Source organism: Castor canadensis, chromosome 16 (assembly GCF_047511655.1).
Source record: "Castor canadensis chromosome 16, mCasCan1.hap1v2, whole genome shotgun sequence".
Classification (NCBI taxonomy): Eukaryota; Metazoa; Chordata; class Mammalia; order Rodentia; family Castoridae; genus Castor; species Castor canadensis.
Genome location: NC_133401.1, coordinates 66,998,455 through 67,022,108, shown reverse-complemented (window position 1 = coordinate 67,022,108; position 23,654 = coordinate 66,998,455). Strand labels below are relative to the sequence as shown.

General features: G+C 56.8%; 2 protein-coding genes across 2 annotated transcripts; one reads left to right on the top strand and one right to left on the bottom strand.

Moving 5' to 3' along the window:
• The first annotated feature begins 8,072 nt into the window (after positions 1-8,072).
• On the top strand, positions 8,073-17,908 carry Mgat4b (alpha-1,3-mannosyl-glycoprotein 4-beta-N-acetylglucosaminyltransferase B). The gene is made up of 15 exons (XM_020164209.2): positions 8,073-8,232; positions 13,382-13,567; positions 13,651-13,791; positions 13,879-14,012; positions 14,452-14,498; positions 14,764-14,877; positions 15,115-15,190; positions 15,310-15,424; positions 15,668-15,798; positions 15,913-16,020; positions 16,114-16,307; positions 16,891-16,969; positions 17,052-17,139; positions 17,235-17,347; positions 17,431-17,908. The coding sequence occupies exons 1-15, from the start codon at positions 8,136-8,138 to the stop codon at positions 17,452-17,454; spliced, it is 1,647 nt and encodes a 548-aa protein (XP_020019798.1). The 5' UTR covers positions 8,073-8,135; the 3' UTR covers positions 17,455-17,908.
• Positions 17,909-19,367: 1,459 nt separating this feature from the next.
• Positions 19,368-22,458, bottom strand: Ltc4s (leukotriene C4 synthase). The gene is made up of 5 exons (XM_020164190.2): positions 21,965-22,458; positions 20,219-20,318; positions 20,052-20,122; positions 19,883-19,964; positions 19,368-19,620 (listed from the first exon to the last, which is right to left on the bottom strand). The coding sequence occupies exons 1-5, from the start codon at positions 22,020-22,022 to the stop codon at positions 19,479-19,481; spliced, it is 453 nt and encodes a 150-aa protein (XP_020019779.2). The 5' UTR covers positions 22,023-22,458; the 3' UTR covers positions 19,368-19,478.
• Positions 22,459-23,654: the final 1,196 nt, after the last annotated feature.

Sequence of the window (23,654 nt, the reverse complement as noted above, 5' to 3'; positions counted from 1 at the left end):
GCCCTGTCATTTTTGGACAGGCAACCAGTCTCATCTTTCCTCATTTTTGAAATGGGTCAGGAGGGAGGACTTAAGTTGCCTGTCCCAGGTGATACCTGATAGGTGTATGAATTGAGGATGTAAGGTATGGGGGCAGTCAGGGGGGTTGACATAAAGGAGTGAATTTAGAGATCTAAGTGACAAGGTCCTGGGAGAACAGCAGGTGTGAACACAGGACATCTGATTTCTTTCGCTTATTGCTGTCTGGTGTGTCGCCATTGCCTCCTCCTCTTCCCCCTTTTCCCATTCCCCAAATTCCCATGGCTTGGCAGTGGTTTTCTGCAGTTCAGTTGGGGTTCTTTGGGATGAGGAGTCAAAACAAATGGCCAGGTGGGTGCTGGGTAGTCAGAGATGAGGCCACTGGGGATTCAGGCTTAGCTGCTTTGGGCCATTCTTCAGGAGACTAAGGAACACAGGGGCAAAGCCCCACCAGACCCCAGCCCTAGCTAGGCCCTGAGGATGAGGAAAACTTTGGGATGTGAGTCTATGACTGTGGTGGCCTCCAGGCCTTGTTGGCAACCATTCCCTTCCATTCATTCACTCACACTAAAGAGACACCCCAGCCCTTCCCCACACCTCCCCTCCCCCAGGTCCCCAATCATGGGAGAGACACACACCCCTGTCCTCAATCATGGGAGAGACACACACCTCTGTCCTCAGTCATGAGAGAGACACACACCCCTGTTCCCAGTCATGCTGACTCACTCCACCTAGTACTTTTCTTCTGGCTTTTCCCCTGCCCAGAACCCTCCCCCTGCCCCAAATGTCACCTCTTTGGTGGGACCTTCTAGGAAAACATCCCCAAGTATTGGACAACACCTCCTTTTAGCTCTTTTTTTTTTTTTCTTCTGCAGTGCTGAGGTTTGCACTCAGGGCCTACACCTTGGGCCACTCCACCAGCCCTTTTTTGTGAAGGGTTTTTTTCCAAGAGAGGGTCTGGGGAACTATTTCCCCAGGCTGGGTTCGAACCATGATCCTCCTGATCTCTGCCTCCCGAGTAGTTATAGCTAGGATTATAGGCGTAAGCCACAGGCACCTGGCTTAGCTCTTCTTTACAGAAGCCCAGGCAAGAGGTATCAAGGGCTATGTGGCAGGAAGGGGACCATATAACATCCCAAGGAATTTGTAAAAGAAAAGGGACAGCTGGGTATGGTGACACACATCTGTAACCCCAGTTACTCTGAAGGTGGAGGCAGAAGGAGTTTGAGGCCAACCTAGGCATAGTTTGGGAGACCCTCTCTCAAAAAGTGGGAGGTGGGGGGGCACTGGAAGTGTGGCTCAAGTGGTAGAGTGCCTGTGTTGCAAGTGTAGAGCCCTGACTTCAAACTCCAGTGCCACACAAAACAAAACAAAAAGGGTGGGGAAGCTGAGGACGGAGGGCGTGGCTCCAGGAGTAAGACCCTGGGGGCGTTCAGCCTCTGGTGCTGCAAAACAGAAAAAGGAGAAGAAAGGGAAGGGGAACAACAGGATGGCCAATTCACTGGGTGTCATGATGTGAGGTTGGACTGCCCCAGGGCTGGGGGCCATTTCTCCAAATGAAATCACAGCCAGAGTGCTCTGGAACCCGGGACCCTCCAGGGCATAGGGTATGCCAAGCCACAGACAGGACAAGACAGTACCACGCAATGCCCATGCATACTGGCGGTGGAGATGCTGTCACCAGTGCCCAAAGCAGAAAAGGGAGGCGCCACCTGATCTGCAGAGACTCCCCACCCGGTGGCGCTGGGGGAGAGCCCACCAGCTGGCCCCAAGGAACGTGTGCCGGTGGAAGGAGCTGGGGCCAAGGGCAAGGGGTGGAGCGGGGACACTGGAAGGAGGGACGCAGGCCGCCCCTCCCTGAGCGGCGGTCTGAGGGCTGGGTGTGTGTCCTCAGGTGTGTGTGTCCTTGGGTCCCCAGCGCTGGGTAAGAGAACGCCCGCTGACAATTCACTTTCCCTGCAGCGACAGGAAGCACCGACCTGGCTTTTAGTTGGCTTAGTCTGAGCTATCACCTAAGGCTGTTCATCAAGGGGAACCTGTGCCTGACTCCCAGGCCAGCTGTGCACCCCTAGCCACAGGGTTGGAGGCTGGGGAACACCTGCTCTACACAAAGAGCAAAGAGCAGGCACAAGGAAAGAGTGTGAGGGTCCCAGTTCCAGGACCAGGCCAGACAGAGGTGAGTGTGGCCCCCTCTAGGGAGTGGCAGATGAATCAATGACTAGGTGGCCCACACAGAGGGCCACACAGTAGTGCAGGGATACATAGAGGCCAGGGCTGCACCACCCAACCCATGGAGAACCTTCCAGAAACAGCTGACTTCAGGAAGCTGACTTTTTCCTGCTCCCCAAGCTCCATGCACTGCGGCACCCCTGAGCCCTGGCACCCACCACCTTTGTTCTCCAACACACCCTTGATTCTAGCTCCAGGGCCAGCTCTCCCCCTTCCCACTTTGCCTCCTGGGAGGCTCAGCTCCCCTGCCCCTGCACCCTCTGTCTCACCCTAGTTGTGATACCCCTTTGTTTTGCCCACGTTGCCAAGCCTGGCACGTAGGGGTACTGGGGTTGGGTGTGTGGGTGTTGTGAGTTACAGGAGTTAAATAAAAGTTACAGGGGTTCAGGGAGGTAGCTCAGTGGTAGAGTGTTTGCCTCACACGTGCAAAGCCCTGGGTTCATTCCCAATAACACACACACACAAAGAAAAACCATAGAAGCTGTTCTTTTGGACTAGGCTCTTCTACTAGGCCCAATAGACCATACTAAAAATCAAAATGGACTCACCCTTGCTAAAGTTCCACTCCTGCAAAACTAAAACTAAATTATCTGCTCTTTCAGATGATTTCAGGAGGGATAACCAGTTATTTTTCTATTGTCTCCCTATTTCTGCCTTATTAGGAAAGTAATTTTGAAATGATCTGTTTGTTTTGTTTGTTCTTCGTTTTTGCTTTTTCTTTCTTTTTTTAATAGTACTGCAGATTGAACTCCAGGGCATCCTGCTCCCACTTGAAGCATGCCCCCAGTCCTGTTTCTGTTCTTTTAGCTCTTACCTATCAAACCAACCCCTTCTGCTCAGCTCATTCATACTTATTTATGGAGTGAACTACTGCCTGATTTGGAATTACAAATAAAGCCAATTGAGATCTTTAAATTTGCTGTGTAATTTTGTCCTTGGACATACGTAACTTGTGTCCCCTATCATAAACGCTCAAAGTAAAATGTCCCTCTGCTTGTGCTGGGCCACAGCCTCCATTGGGGCTGAGACAGGCACATGACCTAGCTTGGTCACACACAGCACTGTAGCTCCTAGTGAGACCAAAGCTAGCTAGTGAACTGCACCCCTCTCCCGCCCACGAGGCAGAAGCCTGCCCAGAGAGTGGGACCTGCACTGAAGCAGCAGATCAAAGCCGGATCTCAGCCTCTGAGCTTCAGGATTCTGGCAGGCCTAATGTGGGGTCATGAGGCCCTGGCCCAAGCTCCTGATGGTGGTGCCAGATGTGCAATACCACTAGAAGCCTGGGAGCCGGCTGTGACCATGTCCTTACCCTCCAACCGCCAGCAGTTCCTGTTGATTGTACTTCCTAAGAGTAACGGCAGTAATAACACTCATGTAGCACTCCTTTTATGCCAGGAATCCTTCTGAATATTTTCTAAGTATTAACTAGCTGCTCCCTTGAGGTGAGACCATGTGATTACTCTGGCCACGGGCCAGGGGGTGACTTACAGAGAAGCCAGGGGCCACCTGCAAGTCAGAGTATTTATTTGCTACCGCCAAAGCTTCTAGAGGTCTTGTTCCCTTTGCCAGGGAAGCTTGCAGTGTTCAGGTTATTCCTGCAGCCCCGGCAAGAGCTACAATGAGCAGAGCCCCAGGGGACACTTGGACACGCGGCTTCAGGAAGAATACTTTTATTGAAACACAGAAACACATCTCTCCATCTACCCCTTTCCAGATCACCTTTCTCCTAGGTGCCTCTGTCAAGAATTTTTTTTTTCCTTTACTCTCTCCCCTTCTTTTTTCCCCCCCTGATACTGGGGTTTGAACTAAGGGCCTATACCTTCAGCCACTCCAGCAATCCTTTAGTGTGTGTGTGTGTGTGTGTGTGTGTCTGTGTGTGTGTGTGTGTGTGTGTGTGTGTGTGTGTGTGAGAAAGAGAGAGAGAGAGAGAGAGAGAGGGTTTTTCTTTCGAGAGTTTTTTTGGAGAACTATTTGCTGGGGGCTGGCTTTGAACTGAGATTTTCCTGATCTCTGCCTCCTGAGTAGCTAGGATTACAGGCATGTGCTCTTGGTGCCCAACTTCCTCTACTCTTTTATAGTCAGTACTGGAGGCCTGCGAATTAAACCTAGGAAAGACAGATTAGCAAGAGAAAAATAGATTTTTATTCATGTATTAGGCAGCTAGAATTTGGAAGCTCATTTATCAACTTAATAGGGGAGGGGAAGAAGGAGAACGGCATTTACATGAAAACAAATGACTTTTAAGAGAGACAGGATTTGTGACACGTTAGTGAAAATGTCTGGATGTGGCACTGGACTTCTGTGATAAGTGTCTCAGCATTCATTTTTCTGGCATTTATGACAGTTGAGCTTTTTGGAGAGTCTGCTCATAGGACATAAAGGAGTGCATGTAAAAAACCTATTCTCAAACACCTTCAGCTCTAATTTTTATGCCACAATGGTATATCCTGGACCCCTTCACCAATAACAGCCAGCCCCTTGCTGTGCTCTCCATTTCTCTCATTCTCTCCAGTCCCTCCCCTTGCCTGCCCAACCCTAGCTCCCACTCCTCTTCCAGCTTTTGGCTCTCAGTCACAGCTTGGAGGGCAGAAACCTACTCTGAGACCACGCCTCCCCTCTCCTGGCTCCCCATTGGCTATCCTCACCTCCCTGGGAGGCCCTCTGCCCTTCCAGGTTTGGTGATCATCCCCCACAGTAAGCTTTCTGAGGCCGGACTTTGCCTTCCCAGCGATGGGCAAACTAGCTGGGTTCCGGCAGGGCAGTGACTAAGTCAATGACAGAGCCCCTGTGTTTGCATTTCTGACTCAAGTGTGTCTGGCATAAGGTCGATACTCAAAACATTCATTATGAATGAACAAGGGAATGAAGCACCTAACAAAATGACAGGAAGAGGGGATGACTTAGGACAGGCTTTCACTGTGCCAGTATCTGTAGAAGATGAATGATCCCTGTAATCCTAGAACCACACTTTTGTTTTGTTTTGTTTGAGGCAGAGTCTTGCTATGTAGCCTAGGCTGGCCTTGAACTTGTGACCCTCCTGCCTCAGCCTCCTCAGTGCTGGTGGTGCCCTCTGCACCACCACACCCTCAGAACCATGTTTTGAAAGGAATTGCATTACAAAAAAAGAATACTGAAACATAAATATCAAAATACAAAAACACACCTGTGACACAGAAGCATCTGTGATTCTTCATCAACAAATATTTATGAAATTGCAAGATTTAAAGACAGGACTAATAAATACCAGAAATACCAAATTACTGCTATTATTATAACAGCTATTTTGAAATGCCTGCCACACCTATAGTTGCAGTAGATGAAAATTTGTGATTTCTATTGTGACAGCCACAGGACTGGTAATTCTACTAGTCTCCATCGATTCCACTAGTAATTGCAGTACATATCAAGTTTCAGTTAGAGGTTAGTGAAAATACCCTTTCTTCTCAGTTCAGCTCCTGTACCTTCCCAAGACCAGGTTCTTAGATCACAGGTTAAGAAGGTCACCTCCAATCAGTATGGCGATACACACCTGTAATCCCAGCATTCTGGAGGCTGAGGCAGAAGGATCTCGAGATTGAGGATCACCTGAGCAACACAGAAACACCCTGTCTAAAAGAAAAGTCACCTGTAAGGGCTGTTGCAGGAAATCTCCAGGAAGACAAAGTGGGCTATAGGCTAGCAAGTAATCTCTACACAAAAGGGTATTTTCACTGTGTGGGAGGGAAAAACAAAGGAAGAACCGCAGCCTGGGATCTGAGAGAAAGCAGGACTTTACAGGGCCAATTTGGCTCCTTTTTCCCGGGAGTTAGTCCTCCAGGCACCAGGTGCTGAGCCCTCAGGTGAAGGAGTACCAAGCACTCAGTGTGACTGGCAGAGCCAGGAAATGCCCAGAGGGAGTTTGGGTGGCAGGCAGGCCCAAATTAATTAATTACTGTGAGGATACAAAGAGCAGCTGAAAACAGGAAGAGAGCCAGGCAATGGCTGCCCTGTTTCAAAGGGAAAAGACTGGCTGATGGGCTACAGAGAGGGTCCAGCTAAAGGCAGCCCAGCACTGGGACATCAGGAGCTTCCCTCATACCAGGGCCCTGTTTGGAGAGGCTGGCGCTTCCCAGACATCAGGATACAAGCCTGGCCCCCTCTTGGGCTTTCTTCATTCCTGCTCTCCCTGTCCCAAAGGTACTGTGGAAAGGGAATCAAACTTGGTCACTGATAACCAGCTCCTTCATTTTCACTGGCTTAATAACTGTAATATTTTTCCTTAAATTGACTCACTTTTAATCTGGTGTGTGTGTGTGTGTGTGTGTGTGTGTGTGTGTGTGAGATCCAGGCCTCAACCATGGTAGGCAAACACTCCACCAATTGAGCTACACCTCTAGCCCCAAAACTTTAAAAAAAAAAAAATTAAGACTACATAACAACCAAAATGAAAAACTGTTATCCTTTCCCACAAATAGAAGACGCCTGTAGAAACACAAACCAGGGCTATTTCCTCCAGGAGGCTCCAACAAGGCTGGGACTCTACATCACAAAGTTCATTACCACCCACAGAGCAGTTAGGCGGAAAAATGGGAAGTGCAGCTCAGTCCTGAACACAGGCCTCTGACCAACCTCCGCCTTCACCTCCCTTTTCCAGCAGGGGCATAGGTACATAATGGCTCCTGCCTTCTACCCTGGCTTCTGATCCAGGGGTGGCCGTCCAGTCCAGATCTCCCCTGCTGGGAACCAGAACGCCTAAGGAATGGCAGTGAGGCCCAAAATAGGGAAGGGGACATGGTGCTTCTCCAATACAGTCCTTTTCTTATTTGTCTCCTTCCTGGGGAAAGTGTGCGATTAGTCCACGAAGGAAGCCGCCAGCAATAAACGGTGCTGAGGCCCCTGTACCTTTTGCAGGCCTGCACCCCGCGTCACTCTGCGGACCTGTCCTCTACACTGCGGACTGAACCTGCCTACGCCACGCTTTGCACCCAGGAAGCTAGCCCGCTCTGGTCTGCTGGCTTCTCTACACCCACGTACACCGACTGACTCTTTTACTGCTGAGAATGGCCCATTGTCGCTAGTTTACAGAGCAGGAGCGCCTCCGCGGTCCCCAGCACGCCTTTCTGAGGCCGACTGGAGAAAGGTCTTGGGAAGTGTAGTGCCAGTGGGCGTCCAAAGAGGCAACGGCCACTCCCGGCCATTGGGGACAACGCCAGCTCCAGCCATACCTGTTCTCTCCCACCGCCCAGACCCTTTCAGACCTGGGGAAGAGCCTGAAGGTCCCCGGGAAAATGGGAGTGAGGGCCAGGTCTGTGTGTAGGGAGTTTATCAAGGGGATTGCCACTGACAGGGGGCGTGAGGACACCTCCATGTCTGCCCGGCTCCACCGCAGCTGTCCCGCCTTCGCGGTAGCCCTAGCCTCGACTTACCTGCAGAAGGAACCCTAGCTAACGGTGAGCCCTGGACGTACGAGCCCACGCGTCCGTCCGGAGTCCGCCCGCCCGCAGGGATTCCAGGCGCTGGTCTCCCACCCCGCCCCCTCGCGGTGATGGTGGCGGCAGCGGGTGATGCGGCCCCTTTAAATGCGGGCCGCCCCGCCCTTCGCTGTCGACTCCGCGGCGGCCCCGGATTCAGGCCGGGCCGCGGCTCTCGCCGCCCAGTCCTGCCCAGCCCGACCCGGCCAGCCGCCGAGCCGAGGCCGCCAGTGTCCCGCGCCCCGGAGGAGCAGCCAGCGCGGTCCCCGGGCCCGATCCCCATCCCGGCCCCGCCGCATCCCCGCCCGGCCCCGGGCCCCCAGCCCTTCCTCGCCCCGGGGCCGGGGCCCCCGCCGCCTCCCGGCCCCTGCGCCCCGGCCCCGGTGCCCCGGGCCATGCGGCCTCGGCCCCGCCGGCGCCCGCCGCGCACCCGAGGAGATGAGGCTCCGCAATGGCACCTTCTTGACGCTGCTGCTCTTTTGCCTGTGCGCCTTCCTCTCGCTGTCCTGGTACGCGGCGCTCAGCGGCCAGAAAGGTGAGCCCCCCCCCAGCCCCCGTTGTCGCCCGGCTGTGGCCCCGCGCCCGCCCCACACCTGGGCGCACCTGGGCGGCGGTGGCCGAGCGGGGTCCGGGTGCGGGCCGCAAGAGGCGGCCGGAAGCCGACGCGGGCACCCCTTCCCCGGCTGGGCAGCGCGGGAGGACGTCCCTCCCCTCCTCGCCCCCACTTGTTTGCTGCTGGAATCACGAAATTCTCCACCGGCCTGGGCCGGGCCAAGGGCCCGATCGCCGGCCACTGCCCCGTGTGGCGCTTGGGGACTGGCCTCCGCCGGACAGTTATCCCCAATGCCAGGGGCGGTCGCTCCCACTAGCAAGTTGAAAACCTATGGAGTTCTCACAGAGGGGCACAGACACAAGGTCACAGAGGTAGCTGTGACCAAGTGTCCCAAGGAACCAGCTTCAGGCATCTGAACCAGGAGCAGGAACAGTGTTCTTGAGACAGGTGTGAGGGGACAGCCAAGACAGCCAGGAACTACCTTCCACCACCTTCCAGCCCACGCCCGCGCCATTCCACTCCCTCCGCTCTGCCCTAGCCCAGGGCCAGGCTGCTGCTGTGTACTCCTCCCTGGGGAGCCAGCCACCCTCCTCCATGGTACCCAGCCCCAAGACTCCTCTGCTGGTACATAGATACCAGGGAAGCCTGCCTGCGCCTTCTGACCTGTCCAGAGTGAGTGAAGGGCCTCATGAGCGGCTGGTCCAGCCCCTCCTCCCCACACACATCTGATCACTCACTTTGTGGGGTCTCATTGGCCCACCCCCATTCTCTGACACACATCTGAAGCTTGGGCAGTCTTGGCAGCACCCTTGAGGGTGGAGGGGCCAGGCTCCAACACTGGCTAGGGTCATTTGATAAAGGTTGGGGTGGGGTAGTTTGGGCTGAATGGAGCCTGAGGCCCTCAGAGGCTCTTGTCCACCCTGCCTGAGCTCAGGAGGCACCAGGAAAGCGGCTTCCTTCCGGCCTCCTGGTCTTCCTGCAGGATCAGACTGTGGCCAGCCAGCCCTCTGCTTCCCTCCACTTCCTTCCTACCAACTACTTCCCTGTTCCCCAACAGTGCACTAGATGAAGCTGGGGGAGGAGGTATGATGGGGGAGCTGGAGGCTTCCAACTGTCCCCACCAGGTTACCACCAGCCCAGCCCAGCCTAGCCTTCTGGACTTGTCTCATTTGGGTGGAAGCCTGAACTCCCTTGGGGCTCCAGGATGAAAGTCCATGACCCTGAAGAGAGATCCCCTAGAGTCTAACCCAGATTGGAGACAGCCAGGGCAGAGGCTGTGGGGGTGGGAAGAGCATGGCAGGGCAGAATTCTCTGTAGGTCACCCGGGGGAGGATATTTTGAGTCCTTGGGAGAGTGGCCACAAAAGCAGACTGGCCTGGAGGCCTCGGTAGGCTCATTCGTCTGATTATGGGCCGGGAGATGAGCCCTTGCCCCTAACTCTCAGCAAGGTCACAGTTCCTGTGCACCTCCTGCAGTAGCCTTATGCCTGTTACTCTCGGGGCCCTAGCTTCAAGCAGGAAGCAGAATGAGAGGGACACAGGTGGCTTCACCTAGGGCCAGCTGTGCCTAAAGGGCTTTCAGGAGGCTGGCACTCTCAGGACCTAGAGAGTGTGAGATCATCCCCAGCTAGAGCAAGGTGGGGGCTCAGAGGCAGGGGATCTTCCTTCTGGGACACAGAAGCGCAGGAGCCTGTGGAGCATGGAGAGGACAGTCACCAGGCCTGCTCTTTCCAGGGGCTGTCTCTATTTCTGCAGGGGGCCAGTTTTTGAAGGTCTTGATGGAAGCCAGAAATCTAAACTAGTCTGTGAACTCTTCTTGATCTTCCATGCACAGAGCTCTGTAGTAAGCCTACAGTGGAGCCACACTCAGCCAGTCTGAGGCCACACTGGATCGTAGCTTCCAGTTCGCAGATGTGTGCTCAGAAGAGGGCTCAGTTCTTAGCAAGGAACTGGAATCAGCAGGGAAGGGAGGAGGTAGGAAGTCAGAGAGGAAGGGGGCAGCAGGAATGGATCCATCCTGGAAGCCTGAGTCAAATGCAGGAAGGACTCAGAACTTGGAAGGAAGAAGGTCAGGGGTCTCATTTCATATCCAGCCTTGGTCACATTTGCAAAGCAGCTCTGAAGGGCACAAATGCAGTTCTCAGCCAGGCACTTGATGAGGACCCATCTCTGGGGAGGGATGACCCTGGGCCAAAGCCACACAGTCTTCCCATGTCCAGACTTTAGCAACAATGGACATCCCCTCTGACTCCTGGAAGGGTGCAATTTGCAGCCCTGAGAGGAGGTGGATGCCTGACACTCTCCACAGCCCTGGCACCTGCCTGTGATCCTCTGAGCCTTTCCTCTTCCCCAAGTACAAGGGCTAGACCCAACTTGGCTCGGAAATCTGTTTCCTCGGCCAAGAGGGAACAAGGTAGAATGGTGTGGTATGTGGGCCTCAGGCCATCCTGGTCATTCTGCCTTCAGGGAGGGATGTGCAATCCTGGAGGCCTTATACTGCCTAGAGTGGTCAACATCGATCACAATACTGTGGTCACGCCATAGCCCTTCCCTGGGGCCAGCCCCACCTGCAGTAGGAAGGAAGACATGGGTGAGAATAGAAGCCAAAGTCCTCCAGGTCTCTGGAGCCTCTGCCCTACTTGCTCCACCCTCCCAGAGAAACCAAAGGCTCCCCAGACCTTGCCACCCTCACCACCAGAGCTGCCTCTCACCCTATTCACCATGCAGCGCATGAAGGTTGTGGGGTGCCCAATAGCTTGGCAGAGCCCCATAGTAAGAGAAGGCAGTCACAGAGCTTGAGTTTCTGTCTTTGTGGACAAGGACAGAGTGGACCCCAATCAGAGAAGCTGGGGACGAGGGTCAATCAAGGATCTTGGAGGCGAGGAGCAGGGTTGGGCTGCTGAGGGACAGGAAAATGACAGCAGGTGTGGGTAGGAGCCAGACCCAGAAACTCAAGGGGCCCATTACCTGCTGATAAATAGAGGAAGGTCAGGACCTGGGGAGAAGGGAGGCCCCCAAGGAAGGGAGGCCAGGGCAGGGAACAGCTGTTTCCAGGCCTAAATGTTTAGGGTGGTTCAGAGCATGCCTGGCTGACTGTCCACCTAGGGCAGTTCAATGTGGGTCAGAGCTCAGTAGCCTTAAAGATCAAGGAAGGTCAGGATCTGGGAACCAGGCAGGAATTCAGAGTGGCATGTTCCTACCCTTTCAGAGTAGCCCCACCTCAGGGGGGCCAGTGGCACAAAGCTGCCCCTTAGCCACAGGATCCCTTAGGCACAGGGTGGCCTGGGGGAGGGCAGGGACCCAGCTGCATCCAGACCAAGGGAGACCACTGTCCTGCTAGGCAGCTCTGAACTCCCTCCTGGGGGCTCTGAGGACCTTGCACCGCCAGTTTGTCCTGGCTGTCTGCTATTACTGAGAAGAGGACAGTCCCAGTGCTGCCAGCAGAGCGGTGTTGGGGGTGGCCACTCTGTGTTCTAGGGGTCAGGTTTCCCGGGTAACCTGGCCTAAGAGCCCAGCAGAGAGCCTCACAGATCCGGTAACCTGACTCCCACTCCCCCCCCCCGCCGCCTCCCCCAGGGCTGTCCCAGGAGCAAGGTGAGGCAGGGTGTGGGAAGACTGGGGGGGGGGCTGGCTGCTAGGGTGAGGGGTGCCTCAGGAGCATCCCACTTGGCTTCCCTGTCCCCCAACCCCTCCCTCCAGCCAGCTGTTGCACTGGGGAAGGTGTGTCCTGAAGTGACCCAACTGGCTTTGGCCTATAGGGCTGGAGAGGAGGAAGGCAGCACCATTCCAGGGCGCCCTGGGATCTGTGAACCCACCAGAGGTCAGGCAACAACAACGGAAGGGCCTCCGGGATAGGAGAGGAATTCTGGAAGTCTTCCTAGACATGCAGACTTGGAAACAAGGCTTCCAAAGGCTACATACTCTTTCATTAGGCCCCACGAAAAAAGGAGACTCAGGCAGAAAAAGCAGCATGCACAGAAGCTCAGCATTAGCCAAGGAAGAGGAGGTGTAGGTGACGGACAAATAAAGAGGCCAAAAGCCAGACTAACAAAGGCCTTGAGTGCTTGGGCTGGCAGAGCAGCTGGCACCCAGCCATAGAGATGTTGTTTATCATTCTGGCTCTGCCAGACCAGTGGAGCCAGGTGCTTGACACCCCGGGGATTCCTCTCCACTGTCAGGGCTGCTCCCAGCCTGCCTCCACCTCTCCTGTCTGAGCTTAGCCACTGCCAGCTGGGGTCCAGCTGGAGGTTCTGCCGTGCATCCCCTGGGGTGGCACACAGCCCTTTGAGGTAGCCCAGGCTTAGCACAGGTCCTCAGAGACACAGGCATGAGGCCATTCAGGCTTGTCCCAGGCTGTTGACTGGTTGAGCAACCCCTGGGGTAGTTTCTCAACTTCATTTGCTTATCTGAGCACAGGGGTGGAGTGGAATGTCGGGGGTGGGGGGAGGAGGGCTGAAAATCTGTAGCAGCTGCACCTCCCACCATCTCCCACCCCCTACAGAATCCATTGCAGAGTGAGCAACTAGTACCCACCATGAGGTCAGTGAAGAACAGGTTCCCTAGGGCACACTGTTGCAGACTCTGAACCTAGGCTCAGCCCCACTTGGAGGGTGGGAGTAAGAATCCAAGGAGGCAGACTGTCCCTAGGGTCCATAGAGGTGGCCTGAGGGAGAAGGAAAGCTGGGACTTAGGAGCCCCTGGAGGAAGGGTTGAGTCCTTGCACACTGGATGGGACCTTGAGTGTCCTGCTCCAGGAGCACTGCTGCAAGAAGCAAGAAGGAGCTTTGGGGAATGAAAGCACACCAGAATTCAGTCTGAGGCTGTTCACCGCTGGCTTAGGATTCCCTGTCAGGACTGGAAGTGACTCACCGCCTGCCCACTTCAGATGCCTCCTCAAGGAGAACATAACTGAAGTTGAGAGACAGTACTGAGAGAAGGCTAGGTCACCTGCTGGGGCTTTTCTATCCCAAGCGTGAGCATCATTGTGACCTTACACGGACCTTCCCGTAACCCCAGATAGCTTGTGCGCTGCAGGCAGGAGAACAGATGTAGACATGCTCTTGCACAGATGGGCACTCATCTGTATTTTTTCGCGACCGCCCCCTGGTGACGGCTTGCGTGTGGCCCCGCAGGCGACGTGGTGGACATTTACCAGCGGGAGTTTCTGGCGCTGCGCGACCGTTTGCACGCTGCTGAGCAGGAGAGCCTTAAGCGCTCCAAGGAGCTCAACCTGGTGCTGGACGAGATCAAGAGGGCCGTGTCGGAGAGGCAGGCGCTGCGAGACGGAGAGGGCAATCGCACCTGGGGTCGTCTAACAGGTGAGCTCTCGGGCGGAACACGCCTGCGGCACGGGCCGATTGCAAGCCGTTCTGACTGACTCGTCCCTTTCCGACCCACCCAGAGGACCCCCGACTGAAGCCGTGGAACGTCTCCCACAGGCACGTGCTGCACCTGCCCACCGTCTTCCACCACCTGCCGCACCTACTGGCCAAGGAGAGCAGTCTGCAGCCTGCGGTGCGCGTGGGCCAGGGCCGCACTGGAGGTAGGGGTGTGGCCTGGGAGGGGCGAGAGGCAGGCAGTGAGGCAGCCCCTGGCGCCCTGCCCAGTGTCACCCTCCGCGCCCCTGTAGTGTCCGTGGTGATGGGCATTCCGAGCGTGCGACGCGAGGTGCACTCGTACCTGACAGACACGCTGCGCTCACTCATCTCCGAGCTGAGTCCCCAGGAGAAGGAAGACTCGGTCATCGTGGTGCTGATCGCCGAGGCGAGTGGTCCAGGGCGTGGGAATGGGGTAGGGGACATAGGGGTAAGACCCGCCACGCAGATTAACCGGGAGGAGAAGTAAAAACAACATTCCAGAGGAAAAAACAATCAGAAGTGCAATCGTCAGTTTCATTCACAAATTTTTGAAGACAAAGTTAAAAAGAAAGAAGCATTAGCGCCCCCTCATGGAGATGCCAGTTATCTGGTCCCAGTTACCCTCTCCCCCGAACTCCCTACCCCCATACCTGGCCAGGGTTCTATGTATTCCAAAGGGCTTTTTCTGACATACCTGTGACCCAGCAGGCCCAGCCTTACTGGGCTGTCAGGACGAGAGGCTCACTCCCTCCACATGTGGGGATACTTGAAGCCTGTGCTCCTCTCCCTCTTCAGCCATTTGGGGTGGCAGCTGGGCTAAGAGAGGGTGCTTGGTCTTCCCACAGACTGACCCACAGTACACGTCAGCAGTGACGGAGAACATCAAAGCCCTGTGAGTACGGGCAGCCTGAGAAAGCTGGTGGAGGAAGGGCTGTCAGTTGGGTGTTGGGCAGGCAGGGACTTGCCTCCCCAGGGTGGTGTCCTGTCTCTGGGGGAAAGAGGCTCAGAGCCCCAGTGCCTCGGTAGACTGGTTGTGGGGGTGGGAGGACGTCTGTCTGGTGAGCCTCCAGAAAGGGGCAGGGAGGGTCTGATCAGCTTGGCACCCCTCTTTTGCCTTAGCCACACAAGCCCCTGAGCCTTCCTGCTCCTCCCCCCAGGTTCCCCACAGAGATCCATTCTGGGCTCCTGGAAGTCATCTCACCTTCCCCCCACTTCTACCCTGACTTCTCCCGCCTCCGAGAGTCCTTTGGGGACCCCAAGGAAAGAGTCAGGTACTTGTACCCCACCCCACCACCCCAACCCCCAGCAATCAACACCTAGGCTGAGAAGCCACAGTTGGTGTCTGAGTGCAGGGCACTTGCCTACAGTGCCTCTGGTTTTCCCTTGGAGGCACCCCCTGCTCCACATGTGGGTGGAAGGCAGGTCCTGCCCACTCAGTGGCTTTGCTGTGGTGGTCACACTGGAGTTGGAGAGGTTTTAACTGCTGAAGCCCCTGCCCCGGCCCACAGGTGGAGGACCAAACAGAACCTCGACTACTGTTTCCTCATGATGTATGCGCAGTCCAAAGGCATCTACTACGTGCAGGTCAGCCCCAAGGCCCTGCTCTGCCCCTGCCCACCGAGGACCAGCTGGGCCTGGGTGAGGCACCCTGTCTTGCCCTGCACCCATCCTGAGTCTCAACCCCTCCCACCTGCCCCATGCAGCTAGAGGACGACATCGTAGCCAAGCCCAACTACCTGAGCACCATGAAGAACTTCGCCCTCCAGCAGCCCTCGGAGGACTGGATGATCCTGGAGTTCTCACAGCTGGGCTTCATTGGTGGGCCCCACCCCGCGGATCTGCCCTCAGCCCCATCCTCACCCACCCCTCTGCCGCCATCTGTCAGCCCGCTCCCCACCCCAGCATGGGATGTCCGTGCTCACCAGCGCTGTCTTGACATTCACCTGCGAGAAGCCCCCCTCAGGGTTTGCTGTGGGCCCCTCCCCATGACCCCAGAAGAATTCAGAGGAAGTAGTGTCCAGCAGTGTCCCCACTCAGAGCCCCTGTCCCCTCCTCCCCCAGGGAAGATGTTCAAGTCGCTGGACCTCAGCCTCATTGTGGAGTTCGTCCTCATGTTCTACCGGGACAAGCCCATCGACTGGCTCCTGGACCACATTCTGTGGGTGAAGGTCTGCAACCCCGAGAAGGATGCGGTGAGCAGGGGATGCAGAGGTCACAGAGGAGGTGGCTGATCTTCCGTGGGAAGCCCCTGGTTGTCCTTGGAGGCCGGGTTGAGCTGAGCCCTAAAGTGTCACCTCCCTTCACAGAAGCATTGTGACCGGCAGAAGGCCAACCTTCGGATCCGCTTCAAACCCTCCCTCTTCCAGCATGTGGGCACACATTCCTCGCTGGCGGGCAAGATACAGAAACTGAAGGTGGGGTGCAGCGGCGGGGCTTAGGCAGAACCCGCCGGCCTGGGGCGGAGGGCGGGGCTCACGCTCGCTGCGGCTCCTGTGCTGCCTGCTCAGGACAAGGACTTTGGGAAACAAGCCCTGCGGAAGGAGCATGTGAACCCGCCAGCGGAGGTGAGCACGAGCCTCAAGACGTACCAGCACTTCACCCTGGAGAAGGCCTATCTGCGCGAGGACTTCTTCTGGGCCTTCACGCCCGCCGCGGGGGACTTCATCCGCTTCCGCTTTTTCCAGCCACTGCGCCTTGAGCGGTCAGTGCTCCTGGGGGAGGGGGAGGGGGACCACCCGGGTACAAGGCCCGGAGCAGATTTCTGGGCCCCTAGGAAATTGGCTAACCTCACCATTATCTAACCCCACCGTGCCTCAGGTTCCTTATTTGAAAAGGGGCTCACAGCGCGTGTTCCCACCTACCAGCCGAGGTATAAGTAGGAGGAGGCCGCCCAGGCAGAAAACGGGAGCCCCTATCCAAAAAGCAACGCAAAAAAGGGCTGGGGCGTGGCTCGAGTTGTAGCGGGCCTGCCTAGCATGCGCAAAGGTCTGAGTTAAAACCCTCCCATTCCACCCCCCTCCTCCAAAAAGCCGGGCTGGTAGTGGTACCGTACTACCTTATAAGGACTGTCAGGCAGGCCCATCACCATTGTCCCAGGCAAGGCCCGGCTGCCTCGCACATCACATAAACATCACACGCTGGTGCCCGGCCTCCCCCACCCGGCATCTGCGGCTCGCCAGTACTTTCCTGGACCTGGCCTAGCCTTTTCTCTGCTGGTCCTGGGCAGTGTGCCTGGCAGTGCCCCACCCTTGCATTAACTCACTCGCCTGCCTGGCGGTCTGTAGGTTCTTCTTCCGCAGCGGAAACATCGAGCACCCAGAGGACAAGCTCTTCAACACATCCGTGGAGGTGCTGCCCTTTGACGTGAGTGTGGCAGGGTGTGGGTGCACCCCAAGGCCTCCCTCTGCTGGCCACCTGCTCTAGCCCCTTGATTTTTGTCCTCCAGAACCCACAGTCGGAGAAGGAGGCCCTACAGGAGGGTCGCTCAGCCACTCTACGGTACCCCCGGAGCCCTGATGGCTACCTCCAGATAGGTGAGTGGGAGAGCCAGGCTGGGCTGAGCGGCTGGTCAGGTTGGGCTGGACACTTGGCTTTGGCTGTTTTACCTCTTGGCACTGCCCTCCCATAGGCTCCTTCTACAAGGGTGTTGCAGAAGGTGAGGTGGACCCTGCCTTTGGCCCCCTGGAAGCACTGCGCCTCTCCATCCAGACTGACTCCCCGGTGTGGGTCATTCTGAGCGAGGTGAGGTGGGCAGGGTGCAGGGAGCAGCCTGCTAGACCATGGCCGGGCAGGACCTGGGCTGACACCGAGTTCAACTTTTCCAGATCTTCCTGAAAAAGGCAGACTAAGTGGAGGGTTTCCGAGGGTGCTCTGTGGCCAACTCTGAAGCCCACGATCCGGAGGATGTCTTTGCTGCTGCCCCTGGAGGGCCAGGCGCATCCACTCTGCCCAGAGGGTTCAGCCGGCCTGGGGTCCGCCGCTGGCCCGGAGGCCCCAGGAGCTGGTGCTGCCCCCGCCTGCCCGGCCGCAGGAGGAGGCAGGCGGCCCCCACACTGTGCCTGAGGGCCGGCCCGCTGCCGCCCGAACCGAGAACCGAGAACGAACCGTTCGCACCGGCTGGCTTGAGCCAGGCCGTTTTAGAAGAGCTTTTTCTTGGGCGTCTGCTGTCTCTGGCGCGAACACTGGAATGCATATACTACTTTATGTGCTGTGTTTTTTATTCTTGGATACATTTGATTTTTTCACTTAAGTCCACATATACTTCTATAAGAGCGTGACTTGTAATAAAGGGTTAATGAAGTATGTGCTTCTAATGGGCAGGCACCTTCTCGTCTGTCTCTGCCCTTGGCCTAGCCCCAGGAGGCCCTTAAACCTTTGGATTGTAAATTGGGGGTGTCCCCAGTGGGAGACCCCCCCCAACAGTGTCTGCTGAGCAGTGGCTGCAGTGACTGTGACCCTGCCTTCTTTAGGCTAATCTAAGGACCCAGACTGGCCTTCCATGTGTGTGTGCCAGTGCTCCTATGACTCAGATCAGCATGTCTTCACCCCCACTTTGAGGAAGGGACCTGGCCACCCACTCACTAACTCAGAAACCATGTCCAGGTGCCCAAAGTTTTTCCCACCCTAAGCATGCCCCTTCCTACCTATATACATGGGCTGGCCTCACCCGCCCCAGATGCCTTCCAGCCTTCCCTCCTTCCCTTCATGCCTCAAAGTCCCAAATCTCCCTGTTCCCCCACCTTCATGGTTCTCTGTCCTTATCATGGGTCCCCCAGGTTCCTGCTCACCTCTCTTCGCTGGTTTCCTGACACATAATAGGGTCCTCTTCCCTAAAACAAATGCCATCTCTACCCACTTCAGAGCCTTTGCACACATTCTTGGCCCTGCTGGAAAGCTTTTTCCTCCCTCTGTCAACTAGGTTAAAAGGCATTTAGCGATGTATTGTCAATAGGTCTTCTGTGTGTCTGGTCTCCTTCAAGGCACTCTTACATTTACTTTCAATTTTTTTTTTGGTAGTACTGGGGTTCGAACTCAGAACCTCACACTTGCTAGGCAGGGCACTCTACCACTTGAACCACTCTGCTAGACCTTCCCTTCCCCCTTTACATTTTCTTGAGAGAACCTATCAGGGGGCCCCGTGGACACCTATACTTTTCTTTTTTTTGTGACTAAGTCCCACTTATGTGAAGCTGACGATGAACGCACCATCTTTCCGAGTGCTAGGAACTACCTTGCCGGCCTACCTAGATTTACTGTTTTTGGTGTGGGTTTTTTTGTTTGGTTGGTTTTTGGCGGCACTGAGGTTTAAACTCAGGACTCAGGACCTCACGCTTGCAAGGCAGACGCTCTTACCACTTGAGCCATTCCTCCAGCCCCATACTGTTCTAGACGGCCGAAACTTGGGGAGACCAGCTCTGGTTGTAAAGGAGGATTGGGGGGTGCGAGGGGAAGGCTAGAGGCATGTGGGGGGAGGGGGAGACCAGATGGGATGAGGAATAGGGCAGCCGAGGATCAGAAAGGGGAAGGCCTGAGGGGGGAAGGAGGAGAGGGGTGGTCACCCCTGGCCAGAAACGGTCCACGCGAGCTGCCCCAGAGGCTGAGAGCAGGGCTGAGAAGAATGGGTCGAGCCCCGCCGTCTCCTTCGCGTCCCTACCCACGCCGCCTCCGGAAGCCCGGGTATCGGACTGCCAGGGTCCGGGGCTGGGCCCCTCCGGGCCACCTAACCCGCGGTGCACGACGCCCAACGACACCGACAATGCAGCCGGAAGCGGTCACGGGAACTTTTAATAGGGACTGGGAGGCAAGGGTGGGTACACCTCCCTTGTGCACCGGCTCTTCTTCCTCAGCTCCGCCAACCCGGCGGTCCTCGGTCTCAGGCTATCGGCAGCAGCGCCTGGAGCCATCTGAGGAGCGCGACGCGCAGCGTGGCGGGGAGGAAGTGGACGAGCAGGCCAAGCGCAGCCATTATCACGAGCAGCCAGAGCGCGCGCGCGCTCGCGTACATCGGAGCCAGCCTGCGGGCGGTGCTCAGCGGGGGCGGGCGGTGCTCAGCGGGGGCGAGCGGGGGCCCCGCCCCGGATCTCGGCCCCGCCCCCGCCGGGCTAGGACCGCCCACCAGCCCTACGAGGGCCCGCCCACCTGCTGCCTATCAAAGGTAGCCACTCGCAACCCGCCGCTCGCCGCCCGCTCTCTCCTGGGGACCCCGGCCGTCAGAGCCGCACTGACGAGAGACCCTTCCCCGGCCCCGCTTTGCCGGGAGTGTCGCCCGGTTCTCACCTGAGCTGCTCCGAGCGCGCGTAGCCCTGAAAGTAGCGGAGGCGCGCGAACAGGTAAACCAGACCGCACAGAGCCGACGCGCCTGCAGGGGTCGGGCAGGGCGGGGTGAGCAGGCTGGAGCTGGCACCCAAGGAGGCCCAGTGCTTGCGCCCCAGTCCTGCCCCCAGACCTTCGTGGAAGAAGATGCCAGCGACCCAGAGGCTGGAGAGAAACAGCGGGAAATACTCGCTGCAGTTCACCCTGCGGTGGAGGCGGGGAAGGGTGAGGGCGCCGGCCCGGCTGGTCCTCCGACCCTGACCCGCGTGGCACTCGTTCGCACCCTCCCGCCGGGCTCACTGGGCTCGGTAGACGCGCTCGAACCCCGGCGGGCCGGTGGTGAGCGGCGGCGACACGCGGAAGGCCCTGCGCGCGGAGATCACCTGCAGAGAGAAGTAGGCTGGGGCAGAGGGAAGGCGAGAGTCAGGTGGGGACACCCTGCAAACCTGGGGCGGGGCTCATCCTCCAGTCTGGCTCCACTCTTTCCCTTCTCTTCACTTCTCCACGCTAAACGACCCCTCTCTAACTCCCTCCTGACTCCTGTCCCGCCTGCCCTGTGTCAGCGATGCCAATGGCGAGGGCAGAGCTAAGCCCCTGGGCGCAGAGAGGCTCTGTCACCTGTGAGAGTGGAGGGAGGGTGATGCAGATAACAGACACCTGTTGAGACAAGGGCCCCTGTGACTTTGCAACTGGACCATTTGACTTGCAAAACACAGGCAAATCCTAGCTCCCAGTCTTGGAATGGACCTCAGCCTTTTAGTCCTTAGGTCGGTAGTGCCACAGGGCAAAATTGGCTGTATTTCTTACTCTGTGGCTAAGGGACTCTGGTTGCCCATCCACAGAGTCAGTCAAGAAGAACATCCTGACTCTGTCTTAGGCAAGCCTTGGGTTCCCAGGCCTCCAAACTGTGCCCTAGGTCTCAGCTTCTCTGTTCTCTGTTCAAACATAAGGAATTCAGCCTTACATCTGGCAGACATCTTTTCCCCTGCTCCTAAAGGGTTCATTTGGGACTCTCCCGCCCTAACCCAGTGCAGGGGCAGAGATGTGGGGCTCCAAAAGACCCTTCTCTTGGCCCTGAACATGCACACAACCCCACCTATCTTCCTGTAAGTTTTGTGGCCCTGGTACCTTTGATACTAGGCCCTCTGTACACATGTACCATTCCAAGTGCACTGTGGGTGCCAAGGGGTGGCCATGCCAGCACAGTGTAGGATCTGGAGCCAGGCCTGTGTCTACCTAAGGAGAAGCTGAGGGCCTTCCTTTCTAGGGTAGTTGCAGGACAAAGTTGCCCTGTCTGTTCAATCCCTTCTGGGCTCCCACCCACCAGCTGACTCATCCTGGCCCATACACTGGAGCACTGGTGTGCTCAAACAGTAGGAATGGCTGACCCAGGAATGTGTCCCTATGGCCTCCTGCGAAGGGCACAAGCAGGCACCTCTTAGTAGGCTAGGGGGCTAGGGTAGAAGGTTCCCACCCTGTCTAGTTCGACATTGTCTCAGGATGGAGAGTGACTTTGAAGGCAGGATCAGGGATGCAGGCTTTTCACTGAGCTGTCCAGAGAGGGGACAAGTGAAAAGGGCAGGGTCCAGCTGCCCCATGCTTATGACTGTCCCACAGTTCATTGGTTCATCTTGCATGTTCCCACCCCAACTCCACACAGCTGCATGCCAGACCTAGGTCCCAGAAAGCCCTTGTCCCTAGCCCCATGGCAAGTACCTGGCATACCTACCTCAAAGGTCCCTCAGCAGTCTTTGCTATCCTACTGCTTGTCCCCTTGCTCAATCACCCCTCTTAGCCTTGGTCCCTGCTCAGAGCTTTCGCTGCTCACCCTCCAGGGTTTCCCCTTCCCTGCTCCAGGAAAGTGCGAGCCCCGAATTGGTGCTCAAACCCTCGCCACACAGTCTCCAGTAGCCCTGGAAGACCTTAGGCCTTGACCCCAGGAACCAGGGCTGGAGGCCCACTTTGCCCTTCACCTGGGCCTGGAGGTCACAGAGCAAACTGCTTGCGTCTGAGGCCCACCCACCTCCCAGACAGGAGCCAGCCCACCTTGCAGCAGGACTCCTAGGAGGGTGACCGTAGCCAGAAGAGCCACCTCGTCCTTCATGGTGCCAGCAGTGCAGGGCTAGCTACAGAGTTCTTACCAGCCTGTCTGCTCAGAGGCCAGCCCAGGACAGGAAGAGCCTCAGTGCCCTCCCCACTGCTTCTTAGGGGGATGGCGGGGCGTGACTATGCCCACAGAGGCAGGGAGCCTGGGCAGGCTGGGAAGGCGGAAACCAGGGCTGGGGAGAGCCTGGCCACTTCCCCCTTGGGTTGTTCTTGCCCATTTAGAGCCTAGTTCTGTGCCCATAGAGCCCAAGCTCTCCAGCCAGGCCCACTCCTAGGTGTGTCTAGCTGCCCTGTGCCCCAGTCTCTCTCAGACCCTACACTCTTAGTAGGTTCCAGCTGACCCTTCAGACCTCCCTTGCATTCTGGGTTCAGTCCCAGGCTCTAGGCTCCTGGGCTTCCAGCCCAGATTCCCCCCAAGACACATACAGTTATCTATTTCCACGCCCCCCCTCCCCCAGCCAGGGCTATTCAATAACACAGCTCTGACTGAACGCTGCCCAGCTCTCTTTGGCCTCATGATGGAGTCCAAGTGCTCCTAGCTACACTAGGCCTGGCCACCTTCTCGCTCCTTCCAGGCAACATTAGGCACCAGCCTCCTAACCTCCATTCACAAGGGTCATCTTGTCTCAGGCTATAGAGGAGGCACCTGTCCCAAGGCCTCCTGGCTGGCAAGGTGGTCAACCTACTTGAGATGGCTGATCCCATCACTGTCAGGGTGTCTGACCCTGCAACAGTCACCTGGTATTTCTGCCTTCCCAGCATCCCACTTGGCTCAGGATAATGGTTCTTTTCCTGAGGCCCCAAACCGCCCCACACTTAGATCCTGTGGTCTAGATACAGCTGACTTCTACCCTTCCCCAGGCCTGTGGGATGGCCATAGGAGCCAAAATTGTGTGAGCCAAGGCTGACTCAAGATAGAGAGATGCAGTTCTGGAAAGTTCTTAGCAGCTTGGAAGGGAAGCTTAGAGTAGGGAGGGAGACTACTGGGGCACCTGAGAACTCATGGAGCCCTGGGGGTCCACCTTGCCTCGCACACTCCCCTGGGCTGTTCAGGGGACAGGACAGAACTTCCCCTTTAGGCTGATGGAGCTGGTTTGAGGTGAGTTTAGTCACCCAGTGGTAGAAGAATCTGGACTGATACAGATGCACCACAGGAACTGGTGGAGGCTAGGCTGTGGGAGAGAGGGGACAGAGCAACTGTCACTTGGCCCAGTCCTGGGCCACTAGGATGTCCTGCTCCCTCACTCTGCCTGGTCACATTAAGGGAGTCTGAACATGTCGGGGGTCAAGTGCTCTCAGGAACTGCACCCTGGCTACCCAGCCAGCCTCCTTCCTTGCTGCCCCAAGCTCAGGTTCCAGCCCCTACTGAGCTTCCCTAGATTCCCTTTCTTTCTTCATTGGCCCAGTGCCCAGTCCTCTTTGCTCATCATCGCCCCCAGGAACTGACCCGCCAGCCCTGCCTGGCCTGCCTGAGGAGTACTGCTACCCAGCACTGGTACAGGTGCTGGCAGGCCTTGCACCAGCGTGTCCATGTGACCTGTGCGGTTGTCTGCCACCTGTCAGTAGAGTGCTGCACACCCATGTCTCTGTGCTTGTATTGGAGCTTATCCCTGGGCCCACAGGCATGTCT